This window comes from Dipodomys merriami, unplaced genomic scaffold (genome assembly GCF_024711535.1).
Source record: "Dipodomys merriami isolate MVZ:Mamm:240054 unplaced genomic scaffold, mDipMer1.0.p SCAF_4, whole genome shotgun sequence".
Lineage (NCBI taxonomy): Eukaryota > Metazoa > Chordata > Mammalia > Rodentia > Heteromyidae > Dipodomys > Dipodomys merriami.
Genome location: NW_027205603.1, coordinates 71,706,217 through 71,725,815, shown reverse-complemented (window position 1 = coordinate 71,725,815; position 19,599 = coordinate 71,706,217). Strand labels below are relative to the sequence as shown.

Here is a 19,599-nt window from a genome sequence, read left to right as displayed (position 1 = left end):
AATGAGTTCAAATCGAAGTCTCAGGTCTGTGTGACAGATGAGAAATTATTTTAGCATTCTGATACTGGTTTCTCTTCTATAAAATAAGAATAACAATATTACTTTTTTACAAGGTTATATGCAATACAAATGAATAGGATAATGTGTGTGAAGTTCTGAGCATGATACAGTTCATATAAGATGTGAGGCAGAGAGACACAGGATAAAATATTGGCAACAACACAATAATAATGAACACGAACTAGAGGTTTTACATGGACTAACTCATTTAATTAAAAATATTTATTTCTCCTATTAGAAGTAAAACAAGAAATTTGTGACTATCACACAAGCAACAAAGGATAGGGCATAGCTCAACCCATATGTAAAGTTAACTCTTTTCATATTACTATCCTCCTCATCCCCATTACTAGTGCATGCTGCCATTTCTGTAGCAGACTAGGCTATAAAAGAGAACTCTTTGGGTACTTCCAAAGATAATTGTCTCCCCTTGGAAGGAATCCAGAACAAACCCACATTAAGCTAAATTCTGCATTAGAGTGGGCTGCCATACAGTTGGGAGGATTTATTCCAAGCACCTCGAAGGCACATGAAAGATGAATAGATATAATTCAGCAGATTTTTTTTCCTTTAAACATTTCCCAGTGTAATGAAGAAAAAGGTGATAAAGCTATTTTTTCCATACATAAAAGCATTTTTAAAAGCTATTGTAATTCACTTATCCAATGGTTAGTCCTTTAGAAATCAAATGCAAGGACAGAAAGTATGGATATTTTACCTGAAATATGGTCTTTGTTGTCAGTAAATGATGAAAATTAAAGGGATTTAAGATACATGTTTGGGAATGTATAGACTGAACATGTTGAAAATATCTCCTCTGTGTAATTATAAAAAATGTGAAGTTACAGTGTTTGGGGTGTAGATTACTAATGAATATATAGTTTCCTTTAAAAAGAAAGCATTGAAATCACTTATGATCCCATCTTTATCTTCATTTTCAAACATTCTTTAAGATTATTTCATAGACACACATCACTCAAATAAATCACAAACATATTCATATAAATATTTTCAATGAATTTTCCAAACCTAAAGAGAATGTCCCATATTTTAATAACACAAATATGTAATATGCTTGAAATAAATGTTAACTACTATTTTTCATGATGGCCATCCATAGACTGGGCCATTTAGAGAATGTCCTGATTTTTCTTTGGATCCAACTTAGAAATATGACCATGTATATTGTTCATTGATAAATTTTACAATACTCCCAAGAACTGAAAGACTGAAAACCACCCGTAGTAGCTGGAGAGTCAATATTCAAATTAGTCTGGACCAGACTTGATAGATGAAGCAAAAATTGATAGAGCACTTCACCTCAAGACTCCTAATGGAAACTCACTCAAATGTGACATGCAATGACTAGAAAGTAAATATATTCAAAGTCACTGGATTGTTGAACTTTCACACTGCAATACTATACAACCTGCCACTGACAGCCATCTTCCTCCCATGCCATGTAGGAATGACATGGAAAGCCAGACCTTGTCACTTCCAAATACCTACCAGTAATCTTCCTTCACTTCTTAGCATATCTTAGGGTATTTGTCAGGTCAGGGGCAGAATACAGGATGCATCTCTTTTCAAAATCCTATCATCAGCTTTTTGCTCTCACTCCTAGGCAATCCAAAAGGGAGACAAGTTAATCGATGTAAGAGAATGTAGCAGGGGAAAAGTCAATAATTTTTATTATTCAAGAGACTATGTTTTTGGAAGTGGTGCTGTGGCTCAAGTGGTAGAGGGCTCTTCTTGAGCTGAAGAGCTCAGAGATAGCACTTAGGCCTAGAGTTCAAGTCCGACAACTGACAAAAAAATAAATAAATAAAAGCATAAGACTGTTTTAAAAGGAGTCCTTTGCCAGGTACTGGTGGCTCACAGCTGTAATTCTAGCTACTTGGGTGGCTGAGATCTGAAGACTGTGATTGGAAGCCAACCTGGCAGGAAACTCCTCCATGAGAATCATATCTCCAAAAAAATAAAAACAAAAAACTACTCAAAAAACCTGGAAGTGTTAATATGGTTCAAGTGGTAGGACACTCACCTTGAACAAAAGAAGCTCAGGGACAGCAGCCAAGCCCACAGTTCAAGCCCCAGGATTGACAAAAATAATACATAAATGAAATTAATTAATTAATTAATTAAAATTAAAATAAAACAGAGGTCATCCATGTTTACATGTTCACAGTTGAAAAGTCAGCATGCAATAACCAGTATAAGTCTAGGACAAGCAGAAAAGGTCAAAAGCTATGTACATATGACCATATAAGATGATGTTAAGTAAAATGAACCCCAAGATAGAGACACAATTTTTTTTCCTTTCTTGCTATTGTTTTAACGTATTTAAAATGTACTATGTGATTTTTTTGCTTCTTTTGTATGTGCTTCCCCCATAGTATAACCCCTGTTTTCACTGTATTTGATGTTGGTTCCCTGCATCTTGTATATACATTTTTCTAACTTGGGGAAGGGAAGGGATATAACAAAATTCTGAAATATGGATACAGGTTGATCCATTGTAACAATGAGATATATAAGATACTATATTGAAAATTTCTCAGGGAGGGAGGAGTTGGGGAGGTGGGGAGGGAAGGGATGGTAGGGGATAAACAAAGGAGCAGGTAACAATGCTTGGCAGGAAATGTACTCATTACCTTACTTACTCATGTAACTATAACCCCTCTGTACACTATTTTTACAAAAAAAAACCATTAAAAAAAAAGAAAAACCAGCATGCATACCTGTACTTACAATTGCCTTAATTGGTGTCAATTGTTTTTATTACAATTATGACATTTTTATGCTCTTAGCAGCTGAGACAAATTGGAATCAGAAAGATCTTGTCCTTAATTCTTTCCTACACTCTCATATATTTAATATGTAAGTTGGAAAGTTACTTAGTCCTGTATGCATCTAAATTAAAAGCTTTGTATAGAGATGATAATGCTCACTCTCTTAGATCACTATAAAAATCTCAGATGCAAAACAAAATACCTGAGACTTAACAGGTGCCGGTTTTGATTGTTACTCCTCACAATCTAGGTAGGTCAGGTGTCTATTGGCAGGGAATTAGATACACAAGTCTCATAGTCACCTGACACTAGCCTCTGGTTATAGGTCTAAGAGCTTCCCCTCACCTAAGATTATCATGGTCTATGAAAGCTTTCTGGTTCTCCACCATAATCTGCAAAGAGGTTGTAGATCTTGATTATTCATCATGGTAAGGTTTAACAAAAATATGTATTTTTTACTTTTTCAATATCTGAACCATTTGTAATTGAACATTTTTCCCTCAAAGGAATACTTTGAATAAAGGAATACTCTGTTACCTTAAAAAAAATAATGACTACAGTACCTAAACATAATGATGAACTATTTACTGGGATAACTTTATCCTCTCCACATCTTTTTATGGAAGAGTTCTTAAAAGAATCAAAAGTTAATCAAATGGACAGCAGTCAGTAGGACTATAACTTCGACATGTTGTACTTTAATTTTTTTTTTTTTTGCTGTTTTAGTATTTAGGATAGTGTGTGTGCGCACGTGTGTGCGCATGAGCGCATGTGTCTGAGTGTGTACCCAATCTGGAGCTTGAACTCAGGATCTGGGTGCTGTCCTTGAGCTTCTTTGCTCTATCAAGTATTCCACAGCCTCACTTTTGGCTTTTTGATAGTTAATTGGAGATCCTAGTCTCATGGACTTTCCTACCATGGCTGGCTATTTACTATGATCCTTAGATCTCAGCCTCCTGAGTAGTTAGAATTACAGGTGTGAGCCACCAGCACCTAGCTAATTCTTAAGTTTCACAAGGGCAGAGATCTTGTCTGTTTTCTTTTCTGATGTATTTAAAGCTCATTAGGGAATAAACCTGAAACTCTTACCCTTCTTTAGTTAGTACCTTGTAAAAGCTAAAACAAGACTAAGCACATTTTAAACTACTTAAAAATTAACAAAAAATATTTTTCTAATATTTTGCTTATGAAGACAGACTTTGGCATGTAATTAAGGGTTTAAATTTGTATTGTGTGACTCTAAGTAAATTCATGTTTCCATTTCTTCTCCATAAAAGGGAAATAGCATTACTTCCTAGTCTTATTGCATAATTAAGATATTACATGAGCCAAAGACTTGAGGAACTTTCTGGTTCCCTAAAGGGTGGATAGTTTTAGTAAAACTAGAAATGAAGATGAGGCATTACATTAATGAAGTAAATGGCAGCTACTGGTTGGCCCCTCAGCCAGTAGGCAAAGCCATGGTTAAATAATCACATATCTATCCAACCTATGAAAATGGTCTCCTCAATGCTTAACTGTACACCCATAGCCTGCTGAAGCTGTTTACTAGACATAACAACAAGAAGAGGAGCTCACAATCTGGAAAAATTAAAGGTTATGAAATTTTTGCTAGAAATAATGAGAAAATGTCGAAGAACACCAAACAAATCAGTTAATATAAGTGCCCTAACACCAAGGTTAGCCTACTTATCCAGTTTCTGTTTTTTCCATATTGCATGAAACAATCCTAATGATTACTGATGCCAACATAAATGATTTATTTCTTTTTTATTTTATTTATTGTTATAGTAAAGGTGATGTTCAGAGAGGTTACAGTTACAAAGGTCAGGTAGTGCACACAACACTTCAAAAAGCGATGTTTCCAAATTTTTGAACACTTGTGTGGACACAGATTGCAAGGAACAGGAATCAAGTACAACAATTCAAGAAGCGTTTTCAAGATGGATATAATATTCAGTGTCAATTGAGAGCCTCTTTTGCCCTCTCTCTGTTCAGCTCCATCCATTCCTCTCTGGTAGAGCTGGGCACTTCCAGGCAGCCTGGCTCTTAGTGAGCTCAGACAGAGTCTGCCAGCCCAGCAAAGACCTAAGGCCCTGAGCCAGGAAGTGGGTGGAGGCGTGCCCAGGCAGCAAGTGCTAGCATAGCAGAGCGCTCAGCTGTGCACAGTTTCCCTTCTGGACAGCTTTAAGTTAGACCTCACGTGTAGATCAGGAGGATCAAAAGAAAGCTACACCATCAGCTGCAAGAACCTAGCTCAGCCCGATTGTTCCAGAAGTGACAGGTGAGTCACTTGCCTTTCCTCCTCCCACCCCACCCCACCCTACCTGCAGGGTATATAACAGGTTAGTCTGGGAGCAGCTCTCTGATGGGCTGGGTGAATCCCTTTCTAGTCTTTCTTGGACACCTGCACCTTTGACGGAGAAAGCATTATTACTTAAACTCGTGCCATCAGCTCCCACCTGATCTATTCTATTCCTTATTTTCCTTTTCCTTTCTCGTTTCCTAAAATCAGAGTTGTGCTGTGGGCTTTGTAAGGTGCCCAGAAATTCGGAGAAATTTAGGAAGAGTGCCAAATGACCACACAGAAAAATAATACACACATATGTGTATAGACATATATACATATATATATATATATATATATATGCACATGAGGGGGGGAATTAATACATGTCGTTTTTAACTGGCATTCTGTGGCCTCAAAAAAAAATACTAATAAGCCTTCTTTCTCAAGTAGGAAGTCAAAGCCTAGAGGAGGAAGAGGAGGAGGAGGAAGGCGAAGAAAAAGGAGCGCGTGCACGCCTGACAATCAGGCTGGGCTGGGAGTGAATTGGGGAGGAAGCTGTGAACGGTGCAGCCCGGCACTCTCCCCGTCGCGTTCCCAGCCCCGAGGAACAGAGCCAGCTAAGGCGATCAAAGACCCAGGCCTCTAAATCCTGGAGCTAGAACGCTCTGGCAGCCAGCTGCCACCTTCTCTGCTTTCAGAACTTTTTGTTTGGTCTCCAGCTGTTAGGAGTGAGTCTCCCCATTCCCCCCACCCACCCATTTCTGCTCCACTTTACTTCTCCCCGCCCCCCCCCCACCTTTCCACTCCCTTCCCCATCCCTTCCCAGCCGAGAGCCAGGCTTTGGATCCCTGCACCTCTGGGGTGCTGGGTGGGTAATCTCCGGGTTGGGCCTTGGGGATCCCGCCCCCCTGAGTTGGGATCTTCTCCCCTGCGAGCCCTCCTCTCCCCACCAGCCTCCTGGCGCTGCCACTTGCGAGCTGTCGCCGCCGCCGCTCCCTGGCAGCTCCCTAGCGACGCGGAGGAGCCCGGGTGGGGAGGGGGGAAGGGGAGGTGGGGGTGGAGACGGGAGGGGGTGAGCGAGTGGGCGGCATCTCCATCAGGAACCTGGGAAATCCCGCGCGCCACCCGGGATCGTGCCACCGCCCTCCGGGGACCGAGGCCGGCAGCGCGTCCGCAACTTTGTGGCGCCCGGCGGCGGTCCGGTGAGCATGGACGAGCTGCCCCTGTGCGGCCGCTCGCCGCCCAGCTCGCTGCTGGACAGCGGGTCGCTGAGCTCCCTGGACTCCAGCGTGTTCTGCAGCGAGGGCGAAGGCGAGCCCCTGGCGCTCGGGGACTGCTTCACGGTCAACGTGGGCGGCAGCCGCTTCGTGCTCTCGCAGCAGGCGCTGTCCTGCTTCCCGCACACGCGCCTGGGCAAGCTGGCCGTGGTGGTGGCCTCCTACCGCCGCCTGGGAGCCCTGGCCGCGGCGCCCAGCCCCCTGGAGCTGTGCGACGACGCCAACCCGGTGGACAACGAGTACTTCTTCGACCGCAGCTCGCAGGCTTTCCGCTACGTCCTGCACTACTACCGCACCGGCCGCCTGCACGTGATGGAGCAGCTGTGTGCGCTCTCCTTCCTCCAGGAGATCCAGTACTGGGGCATCGACGAACTCAGCATTGACTCCTGCTGCAGGGACAGGTAGGACCGGAGGACTCGGTGGCCGGGTCGGGAGGGAGACAGGGGCTGCCTGGAGAGGTGGATTGCACACTGGGAACATTCCTTCCCGAAGCTTTTCCTTGAACCCCAGCCTAAGAATAGGGGTGGTCACTTCTGGTCTGGAAGGTAAGGTGGAGATGTGGAGCTCAAAAGTGTAAAGCCAACTCTCCTCCCCCCACCAATCTCACCCCCCTCTCTGTCTCTCTGTCTCTCTGTCTCTCTCTTTGTCTCTCTCTCTGTCGTTTTCAAGGCCTTGGAGCTGTCTCTTTGCTTCTTTGTTCAGGGCTGGCACTTGAGCCACAGCTCCATTTCTAGCTTTTTACTAGCTAATTGGACAGGAGTCTCTCTGATTTTTCTGCCCAAGCTGGCTCCAAACTAGGATCCTCAAATCTCAGTCTCCTGAGTACAGGCATGAGCCGCCAGCCAACTTTTGTACTGTTGTGTCCCTTTTGTACCAGTGAGTTATGCTAATTTCATATGAAATCCCAGGAAGCTCATATTTGGAACATTCTGTGATTAAAGAGTCAGAAAAGCAATTCTTCAAATGATGCACAGGGATGAAAGTTTTGGTGTAAAGTGTTCCCATTCCTGAATCCAGGAGACTAATGTTGGAAAAACTTTCATGAAGTGCTTAAAAACAGAAGGAAAGTTATTTGCCTACAAGACTGTGGAGTTTTGCTGGTGACCTGCCGTTTTGTCACTACCACTTCATCTTCATGGATACCTTTCATTTACACACACATGTACACACACACAGATTCCATGTGCCAAGGAGCTCTTCTTGTTACAAGAAAGTGGGTCAGAAAAAGGCATAGATCCAAAGTTGCCTTGTTATATATAAATTTCTCTGCCTAAATGCTAGCTAAGAAAATATGTGTGTGTATGTGTGTGTGGGTGTACTGGGACTTGAACTCAGGGATTGGGTGCTGTCCCTGAGCTTTTTTGCTCAAAGCTAGTGTTCTACCACTTCCTGAGTAGCTAGGATTATAGCCATGAGCCACCAGTGCCTGGATGCAAGTGTCACTTTAAAAAAAAAAAAAGCCATGATTCTGAGAATATTCTCAGGGCAGGCAACAATCCGGATGCAGTATAAATAGACACCTTGTGCATTATATTAGGACAAAAAGTGTGACTTTCCCTCTCAGGTTTAATTCTTTTCTAACCCTGTGTTTTTATGAAGTTAGACTAATCACTAAGTTGTCTTCTCCAAAAGATACTTTCGAAGAAAGGAGCTGAGTGAAACACTAGACTTTAAGAAGGACACAGACGACCAAGAAAGCCAACATGAGAGCGAACAGGATTTCTCTCAAGGACCTTGTCCCACTGTCCGCCAGAAGCTCTGGGACGTCCTGGAGAAACCTGGCTCTTCCACAGCTGCACGAATCTTTGGGGTCATCTCCATCATCTTTGTGGCCGTGTCCATAGTCAACATGGCCCTGATGTCAGCTGAGTTAAGCTGGCTGAACTTGCAGCTGTTGGAAATCCTGGAATATGTGTGCATTAGCTGGTTCACCGGGGAGTTCGTCCTGCGCTTTCTTTGTGTGCGGGACAGGTGCCGCTTCCTGAGAAAGGTGCCTAACATCATAGACCTCCTCGCCATCTTGCCCTTCTACATCACGCTTCTGGTGGAGAGCCTCAGCGGAAGCCACACCACACAGGAGCTGGAAAACGTGGGGCGCCTTGTCCAGGTTTTGAGGCTGCTCAGAGCTCTGCGCATGCTCAAGCTGGGCCGGCACTCAACAGGTATTCAGGTTTCATTGATGCTTTTCTTTTACCTTTATTCACAAGCATTAGTGATTTGACCATAATACAAGGAAGTGACTGAATTGGTATATATATAAAAAAAACAATGCTTTGCCCAACCATGACCTCTAAAGTGGTACTGGGAGGCAAAACGTTGGTATTGATATCACTGGGGCAGAGAAGACATTGCGCACACATTTTCTCTCCCTAAGGAATCAGGTGTAATTTGGCCACCTGTCCAATTTGATTTATTAAAATCTGGAGATCCAAACTTACAAAAATTTGAAGACATGCATGCAGTAAGAGAAGTGGCCAGGTGCTAATGGACTTCTGCTTGAAGTTTTTGAAGAAGATATAGACATATTGTGTTTTGGAAGATAGAGAAGTCAATAAGTAAATGCTTAATTAGTGTTTGAGAATATTGAAGTCCCTAACCTGACATATACAAGAGAGACAAAAAGAAGTAAGAGGGGAGAGAGGAACAAAAATTCTTCAGGGTTTTCTTTTTGCCTGTTAGAGATTTTAGAAATCATGTGAACAAATCTTCATACAACATACACAAACTAATTGTATGTGAAAATTAGATTCAATGTCAATGGAAGTCCTACAGGTCAATTAGAGCCCATTCTTGGATCAAGAGGATATTGATTTTCAGTGACTAGCCCTGAAGCTGTTCTGGAGTAATATATGAGTTACTTTCTGGCAAGATATTAGAGAAAAGGAGAATCCCCAGAACAAACATGCTGAAGTGCAGAGACTGAGCCTCTCATTCCCAGAATCAGATTTTGGTATGTGAGTGCCATCCAGGACCGTCCATTTTACGAAGCATGCAAATAACTTTGATATAAGTGATTGTTAGACCTCCCCCCACTTTGAGAAACACTAGAGTAGGATGCCATATTAACACAATATTAAGTTGTACAATTGATTACAGACTCCTCTTCCATCCTCATTACCCTAGAATTGTTTCTCCCTGGCTGACTACCTGCTAGCTGTTTCGCCTATCAATGCAGGGAGAACCTAACCTCTAAGATGTTCTATTGTGTGTGTGTTTTTTACATCTCTGGTAATTAGGACTTATCCTAATACAATTTTGGTTGTGTATTTTCCCAGCTAGTCTTACCACATCCCAAGGGTTCCTGACAACTTTTCAAAGTACCGTTCTTTGTTTTGTGACAGACATAATGGGGTGCTTTCTTCAAGTATTTATAAACTCTTCACGGGATTCAATTTTAAAAACACCACAGGCAACAGCCACATTTTTTCCCAGAAGAAAGGAAAAGGAAAATAATAGTAATTTCCAGTGTCACCTCTTCAAAAGTTTTCCCAGTTCTAAGTCAATTATAAAGCATTAATAAAACCAGTATTTATTGAAAATAGCACAATTTAATGAATGTTTGATCATTTTACATCCAGCATGATATTTAGAAATGTTTAGCTAGTCAAATCTGTACCTGTATTTTAAATTATAAAAATTGGCATGTTGTAGAGTAATGGTTAAAAGGTCAGATGGGCTAAGCTTAAGTACTGGCCTTGTGGCTTTTTACTAAATGAGCTACTTCTCTATAAAATAGTGGAACAATGTATTCATTTATGAGGATTATCTGAGTTAACAGATGTAATATGCCAAGAATTTAAACCCTTTTGTGTTTCTTTACATAGTTCCTGAAAACATTTAGTCCTTATTTTCATTTTACTTTATTTTTATTTACTTATTTCTGATCTTGGGGTTTGACTTCAGGGCTTCTCTTTTGTCAGACAAGTACTCTACTGCTTGATTTGTGACTCCAGGCCTGGAACATTTCTTCCTTAGATAAAAACAGTTTTCCTTGACATCTTTATGTTTCTCATCATATTTTGTCAGAAATGTCATTCCATATAGACACATCAAAGCTCACTTTCTAAAGAGGTATTATAAAGATATTCTGCAATATATTCTTTTGGAGTTAAACTTTAAAACTAATGTTCATTTAAAAATAGGTAATAATAATGCAAGAATGTCTAAAAATTCTAATAACAAAATTCAAAATCATATGAGTTAGAGTAGTATTCCAATGTGTTTCAAATAATCTCTGGTGAATGACTAAAATATACAATAGTTCTATGAAGTCATGCTTTGAAATTCTAAGACAATTAGTGTGATATTAAGTTGAACTGATTTCACAATGTGGACACTCTTAGAAGCATCTCTCATGCATTAGAGAGGGTATGTGATGGCTAGTTCTAATTTGGATTTGTTGTGGGCTCTTCCTACTCTCCTTAAGGCTTAGTGTCTTCACTGGTGAAATGTGAATCCCTTGGGTCTGTCTCTCAGATGTTCAATAAATCATAAGCTCTAGCAATGGGAAAAGTACCAATGCCTCCTAGTGAGTGACTTCTCCAGTGACACCATTTCTGTACTCTCTTGTAATGGAGGAATACTCCATGTATAGCTCTATCTTCTTCCAAGGAAGGAGAAATTGTATGTGCTAAAAGAGGCAATTCCATATAGCATTTGTATTAAGGACTAGGATTCCAATGCATGTTTCGGGGGTCCAAGGACCTTCTCGAACACTGCTAAGAATATCACATGAAGATATATGTGTGTCAATTTGGTTACCAAGGCCTTACTTGCTCCGGCTGTCATGTTCGTTTCATAGTCGACACTCTTCATCTGACATTTTGGCAAGGAGATGTTATTTCTGTTCAATTTTATCAGGGGGATAAGAAAGGCGCACACACACACACACACACACACACACACACACACACACACACACACACACACACACACACACATCAACATGAAAATGGTGTTAGAAAGTAGCAGTGAAACAATGAATTTAAATGTAAGGTTTGACCAAATGAGCCCTCTACAGGCAACCCTGCAAAAGAAGTTCATTATATACAATGAAAAAAGCTCCTATGATGTACCTGTGTGTTATGGTCTAATTATTTGCATTTGAAATATGAATAGCTGAAGCTCAATAATGATACAAGTGAAGAAATGAATATAATCTAACACTGACTCCAACAACTTCATAACCTGTTATCTAAAGACAGGGTGTGATTTGATCATCTTCGTATCCTTACAATATTGCTCAATGTTTGGGATGTATTTGGTTTGCAGTGCATGCTCATGGGTGTACAGCAAGCAGGGAGAGGAGGATGAGGTAAAGAAGGGAGAAGGAAAGGGGGTGCTGATGATTGACAGCTGCTGTTCTCTTGCAGGATTACGCTCACTTGGGATGACGATCACCCAGTGCTATGAAGAAGTTGGCTTACTACTTCTATTTCTATCTGTGGGAATTTCTATATTTTCAACTATAGAATATTTTGCAGAGCAAAGCATTCCTGATACAACCTTCACAAGCGTCCCTTGTGCATGGTGGTGGGCCACAACTTCCATGACTACCGTAGGATATGGGGACATTAGACCAGACACTACCACAGGCAAAATTGTGGCCTTCATGTGTATATTATCAGGAATCCTTGTCTTGGCCTTGCCTATTGCTATTATTAATGATCGATTCTCTGCTTGCTACTTCACCTTGAAACTCAAGGAGGCAGCTGTTAGACAGCGTGAAGCTCTGAAGAAGCTCACCAAGAATATAGCCACTGACTCATATATCAGCGTTAATCTGAGAGATGTCTATGCTCGGAGTATTATGGAGATGCTTCGATTAAAAGGCAGAGAACGAGCAAGCACTAGGAGTAGTGGGGGAGATGATTTCTGGTTTTAAGCCACCTGCAATTTATTTTCTGTGTGCAATTAACTGGATTGATAATGTCTCGGTGTGTATGGATGTCTGTAAACCACTGAGGAGTCTCCTGGGTGCCACTTATCTTAAGTCTTGCTGATGCATTCCTTGGTTGCTAGAATATTTCACATCTCCCATGGCAACTACACACATTGTTTAGACACCCTGGAATCTCAAAAATTGCTAATGAACACCACAACCCAAAGCAATTGAGATAATGCACAGCTATCTGAAATTGTCAAGTATAAAATATCACAATACATACATCAAATGAAGTTTTATGTATCACTCATTGGAGAAAGTGTTAGCACTACTAAATTTTCTTTTACCATAAAGAGCAGTTATATTCAAATAGCCTGGAGAAAGGATGTGTGAACATAAAAAAAAAAACACCAAACATCTTTTCTATTTAAAGGTATTTGCCAAGTAAATTACTCCTTTCGCCATCAGTTAAAGCTGTTGAGTATAACAATTAGCTGTGCAAGGCAAGTCTTGGACTTAGTGCTCAGAGTGGGTCTCCCTATCCTCTGTTTGGGGCAAACCACTATCCACACTCAGAGCTACACTGGATTATTCTTGCAAGTGGGAATCCTCAGCTGCCTTATAGGGCCCTCAATGAATTCTGCACAGGCTTCAAACACACACACATCTTCATTTTCCCAGTGAGTGTAATATGTAAAATATAAAACTATGTATTTTTTCAGTTCTCCATGAAAATTCAATGGTTTTTAGAATGTCTCCTTTTAGATGTACCATTTAAGTTATGTCCTTAACATCATGAATATGTAAAAGTGAACTCTAGTGAATATCCTAAATTTATCCACTGGAATGCCTTGATAGTCTTGTTTCCTAAAATGAGAATATGTTTAATGACATCATTGGATGAACTTGATGATCTTTTATTTGTTAACAAAAAATATTATGGCCAGCTTTCTGACTATTGGGGTAAATAGCAAATGTTCATACTGTCAGGCATTTTGACAGCATTTTGACATTCATGATAATAATAAAATTCCTAGACATTCTGTTATATAATCAAAGCCAAAAGCTCTAAAGTTAAGAACCAGTTTATGATGCCAAACATTCTAGTAAATGGATTTTTTCAAACATAATAATAATAACAATAAGGAACTGATCGCTTTAATAATGTTTTCTCCATGGACGCAATAAAGACCCTAAAGTGAATCAAACTGGGGAAAATATTGCTCTTTTTATATATAAAACACAGGTATGCATGCAATTCATGAACACATAAAGAATAAGTTTCATGGGAAGTAAAGTTAAGAAGAAATTTTATCAAGAATATAACCACTACTCATACATCTGCTAACTTGAGAGACATCTACACCTAGAGTATTATGTGGATGCTTCAATTAAAATCCAGAAGATGAACAAGCACTACAAGGAGTGGGAAAGACACTTTTCTCTTCTAAGTCCATCTTCCAATGAATTTGCATAAACATTGACATCTTGGCTTTGGTTGCTCATGCCTATCCACCTAGTTGCTCAGAAGTCTTAGATCTGATATCACAGTTCCAAGCCAACCCAGGCAAACAAATCTTGGAAACTCTTATCTCCAATTGACCAACAGAAAGCAAGAATGGAAGGTGTGGCACAATGATAGAGCACTAGCTATCAGTGAAAGAAGTTAGTACATACCAACATATTCCAAACACTTTTGCCCTGGATGGTCTGGAGCTGTGATTCTCCTGATCTTAGCTTCCTGTACAACTGGGAGGATGGGTGGATACACAGGTTCAGCTATTGGTTCAGGAGGAATATTGTGAACTTGGGCTAACCTCAGACTATGATCTTCCTGATCTCTGACTCCTGAATGCTGAGGATTATAGGTATGCTCCACCAATGTCTGGGTATAATCCCTTTCTTGTTGACCTCCTCCTACTTTTGTATATTCAGTTGGAAACATCTTAACCCCAATTAAATCCAATCTGAGGCCTATCTGTTCCTCAGACTATATTCCAGATCATAACCACAAATGTAGTTCATGTCCACAAGTGTGTTTGGAGTCATTTAAATTTTTAAACACATACTAATTTTTTACAGAGTAAGTGGTTTCATAATGGTATTTCCATACATGCGTGCAATATATTTTCATCATGCTCATTCTCTTTTATTATTCTCTTCCATCCTCTCCCTCCCTGTTTTTGCATCCTTCAAGCTGCTAGGCAATCATACTGCAATTTTTGCATCCATTCACTCTCAGAATAAATGGAAGGAAAATCGCTTCCTCTTTCACTCATTAAAAAAGACATGCTATGAATCATAGAAGAGACATTCTACCAGAACCAGCACCTACTTCTTTCCACCTACCTCCATCTGTGCCACTTCACTCTGCTTTTCTTCACATTGTACATGGTGAACTGTGGTTCTGACTTTTCTCTCCTTCTTTAGGACATTCCTTCAGCAAGTTTTTCCTCAGCTAATGTTCTCACTACACTTCTGAACAGTCCTGTCACAATACAAATATGATTTATTTTTTTCCACCCCCAAAATAATAATAATAAAAAGGAAACCAGCAAATAAACTCCCGGAGTCTACTTCAGCTCTAGAAAACATTTAATCCTCTGTGTTCTTTCACATCAAAACTGTGACAGAACTTTCTATTCTCACCCTCTCCATTTCTATAGTCACTGTTTCTTTTCTCATTCTGTCTTGGAAAACCACTCATGGCCATTTCCCATCCTTACATCTCCTATAACATTGTTCCTATTATGGTTAACAACATCGCCAACAGTTGCTAAATCCAGTGGTCAATACTCAGAACTCACACTGTTCAACCCATGAGTAGCGTTTCTTATAGATCATTTCAGACTCACCTTTGATGCCCTTCCTTTGTATGACATCTGACCCTCTATAGCCCCTTGCTTTGCTCTAATCAGTTCTCTGTTCAGTCAGTTTTCTAGCTTAGGTGGTCAACTAAGACTTTTCAGTTCACTTCTGTTCTCTATTACTGCTGCTCCTTTGCTAAAATAATCTTGTTTTTACAGCTTTAAAATGATGCATGGTCAATTCCCAAATTTCTTACATCCAAGCTACATCTCTCCTATCGCTTCCTGCATCTATTGCATAAGAAGTGCAATAGCCATCTTGCAAATAAAACACTCAATGGCAAATCACTCACATTTCCCTAAAACCCTTCCAAATGTAAATTCTCTGAGAAGCAGAACATTGTTGATTATTACAATATTGATGGTATAAAAGAAATTTGTTATAAAATTGAATTATGAATACTGAAAAATCAGAATCTAAAAAAAGGTTAGGGAGAGTCTTTCTATCAGAATCTAGATCCAACAGATGGGATGATGAAAATAAGGGGAGGAAAACTGAGAGGAAAACCAGCCCAGTTCTAAAACATTTCAGTCAGGTTGATTGAAAGGACAAGAATACCATTCCCCTTGCGACCCACAATTCTAAGAACCAGGTCTGCGTTGATACTCCACAAGGGCCATCATTCCCTCCAGGAAGAGATGGAAGCAGAGCATCTGAGTACACCATAGTCAATTCATGGACCTACACAGATTCACTTCTCCAAGCAACTTCCAGAGTACTCTCCTCCCTCTTGCTGTCTCTGTGAACCTATGAGCCATTTTTTTTTTAGAACAAGCTCAAAAAAAAAAAAAGAGGTAGGAGGATTAATTAGAACTCTCATTGCTTCAGCTCATCTCCAGACAACACATTTTCCTTGTCTTCTCTCTCTCTTCCGCCATTCACCACAGCCCATAAAATAATATTCTTTTCTCCGCCATACCCCAGTATCCTAAAAGACATAGGTAGACAATTTTATTCTGCTATGTCACAGAACAATTTTTATCTTTTTCATGCACTGAAGCAGACCATAATTTGTTATTGTATAGTATCATCATAGTGATGACATTTACTTCTACTTTTGAGCAAAGAGATAGCATGAATAAAACTTATTTCAAGGGGCAATTGCAAAAGGACTTTAATTCAAATTTTTCCTATTTTTGAACTGGTATATGATGCCTAGTATAATACTGTTCTAATTGTCACTATTAATAATCAAATGAGTGAAAACTACTTTCATGCTTTCATCTCAGTTCTATAAAGCCATTGAGTTAGATAGGTATATTTAGCTTTCAATAACATAATACAAGAAAATCTAAAGTATCAGGGAAATATAACTTTTCAATTTCATTTTTGTGTTCCACAGTTTAGTGGTAATTTTCCCAATTATATAGAACATTATTTCACTTTCTTTAAAGGGTCTATAATCTAAGAGACCTGGCAAGTAGAAGAAAATTATGATAATGTGTGTATGTGTGTATCTGTGTGTGTATAATCTATTGTCTAATACACTATATCCAAAGTTAAGGAAAGGACATATCTACCAATGTGAGAAAAGATGAATAAAAACTTATTGTAATAAATGTGATTTCAAAATTGCAAAAGGGAAAAATGTTCCTTGGTCAATATCAATTATCATCTTATTACTTCACACTGGAGATATAGACATAATTCTATCTACATTAAAATATCAAATCTTCCTTAAAAGTAATTTGAGTTTTTTTAAATAGGACAATATTTCCAAAACCCTGTCTTTATACGTGTCTTTACTATATAGCAAATGTTTTAGCGTAAGTGGTCTATAATTATTATTGTCATCTAATTCTAAATTGTACATGGGAAAATTAAAGACAGTCACAGTTGCTATGGAAACCTTACTTTGTAGAAAATTTATTTTAACAAATGTTGCTTCTAAAGTTAAAAAAGACTTTCACAGAAAATTCTGTTACCTTGACCATAAGCCACCAAGAAAAGTAAAATTTTAAAAAGATTTTTCCACTTTAAAATGAACTCTAGCATCTTTCTTTACATGAGCTTTATAAGTCCTATTTATTATTTATTTCTATTTTTTCTTTAGCATTTGGGCAAGGAAAATACCACCTGCAGAAACTCTCTGTGCATAGTAGTGTAATGGATAATAATTGTACATATTTATGGGATGAAGAGTGAAATTTAAATATATAGATAACATATAATGATCAAACCAGTGTGAATTTATTTATAACTGTGTAATAATAATGATAGGGAATGGACTATGAAAGGACATTTGATGAATTCTTTTGAGTCAGTATTTTCCTTCCTTTTAATGAAATAGTATAAAGCATACTAAAGTATAATAAAGTATACTAAAGTATGCTAAAGAAATAATTCAAAGAAAGAAAGACATAGAAAAGCAAATACCACACAGTCTAACTTATATAAGGATACTAAAACAATTTGAAGACAATGTATAGTAGTGATTACTAGAGTCTTAAAAGAAAAAGGCAAAAGGGGTCAAAGGGAGGTTGGACAAGAGGCACCAACAGATAGCAAGAGAAAGGGGTTAAGTTCTCATGTGTTAAGTCACAGTGGAATGACTACAGTTCCCAAGAACTTGCTTCATATTTTATGAATAGAGGAGAAAAGTTTGAGGTCTCTGAACACAAAGTAATGATAAACAGATGGAATTGCTAATTACCATGATTTCATGAGTCATATATATGCCGTATACACATATTAAAATGTAATGTGATATCTTACAATTATGTGCAATTATGACAAGCTAATAAAATAGCTTGAACTTAGGGCCTGGGCACTGTCCCTTACTTTTTCTCTCTCAAGGTTGGTGGCCAAGATCTATTAAAGACTTTTGGCTGATTAAATGGAAATAGAAGTCTTATAAACTTTCCTGCTCAGATTGACTTCTAATCTCAATCCTCAGATTTCAATCTCCTGAGTAGATAGGATTACAGGCATGAATGACTGGCACTTGGCTAACTGAAAAAAATTCAAATGTTTAAAGAATTCGAAATGTTAAATACTCTGGGTTGAGCATTGCACACTGTGTACACCCATTAAATTGCCAACACTAGTCTCACACGATTGTATGATTTAATAATCAATAAAAACCTTTTCATTTCTTTAAAAAAATAGTAGATAAAATCAATTTGTTCAATACAAAATATGTAAAAATAAGCCTTCCTTCTCTTCTTGGCATCCCCTAACCTGTATGGAGAGTAACCTTCAAAGAACCTCCAGCTACTCTATCCTCTTATCCATTTAACAATATTATTTTCTCACATCTAGCTGATGTTCTGGAAGTCTACCTTCCAGAACTGTCTTTCGATAAATATGGGAAACAAGACTTTCCCATTTGCTTTCATAGGACATTCTTTCAGGGACTTTGCATATATGCAGAAAAGAATGGCTAATTAATTATTTTATGGACAGGGTAACATATGCTGTAGAAATAAGGTGTGGCATAATTTATCCAAATTATATAATAATTGGCTAGGCTAGTGTAATAGCAGCCTTGTACTTACCTTCTTCCAAATTTCAGATAAGAAATTTGTGAATCAACGAATGTGTTACCAAGTAAAACAAGTACATATGTTTAAGTTAAATGGAAGTAACTTTTACAAAAATAGGTACTATAGCTTATCTTGATACTTAGAGAATACAGGTATGTCTCAATGCTATCATTTTAACACCATACCAGGGTCACTGTTAGCAAACTTCAATTCTTTTGGGCATATATGACATGAGCTTTTCTTTTTATCTTGCAAGTCAAAAATCACTAACAAATCATGAAATAAATTAACTGAGTTATGATTGTTGCAACTTTGTGCAAAATCAGGGTTAAATTGGGAGTCTTGCCCTCATTAGCGAGGTGCTCTACTTCTGAACCATGCCTCAGCCCTCCTCGTCTAGTTATATTTCAGATATGGCCTTGCTTCCTACTGAAATGTGCACCTGTACTGCAATATGCCTATTTTAGCCCCTCCTTTGAGATATGAGGACAGAGGCATGTGACTCCTCCCAACATCATTCTGTTAAAATAGAATCTCACAGACTTTTCTGTTTAAGCTATCCTCTAACTACAACCCTCCCAATTTTAGCTTCTCAAGTAGCTAAGATTACAGGTATGAGCCACTGAAGTTCAGAAGACAATTGCTTTCTTTTTTCTCTTTTTTTCAAATAGAGTTGATAGAATAAGATGGAATGGATAGAACAGAATAGAATGGCAGGGTATGGAGTGAAATGGGGTGAAGTGGGATAGAGTGAGGATGAGGTAGGAAGGCAGAACAAACAGCCTAAAGTTGATGTCACAGCATGTCTCACAAGGTGTGAACAATTACAGCACACAGCACACTGGAACAAGTATAGAACATTGAGACCTAGAACCAGCAGAAATATGTTGAAATCACACATTGGTCAGCAGAAAAATGAGCCAACCTTATATCTTGATTCTGT

At 38.9% G+C, this 19,599-nt stretch overlaps 1 protein-coding gene across 2 annotated transcripts; it reads left to right on the top strand.

Annotated features, from left to right (window-relative positions):
* The first annotated feature begins 5,001 nt into the window (after positions 1–5,001).
* Kcnv1 (potassium voltage-gated channel modifier subfamily V member 1) lies at positions 5,002–18,204 on the top strand. 2 transcript variants are annotated; one of them, XM_069991282.1, is made up of 5 exons: positions 5,002–5,136; positions 5,593–5,870; positions 6,243–6,820; positions 8,052–8,581; positions 11,792–18,204. In XM_069991282.1, exons 3-5 carry the CDS (start codon positions 6,351–6,353, stop codon positions 12,301–12,303), a joined length of 1,512 nt encoding a protein of 503 aa, XP_069847383.1. In that variant the 5' UTR covers positions 5,002–5,136; positions 5,593–5,870; positions 6,243–6,350; the 3' UTR covers positions 12,304–18,204. The 2 variants fall into 2 exon arrangements, with proteins under 2 accessions (XP_069847383.1, XP_069847384.1); XM_069991283.1 differs by having other exon boundaries at positions 5,590–5,870.
* The last annotated feature ends 1,395 nt before the right edge of the window (positions 18,205–19,599 follow it).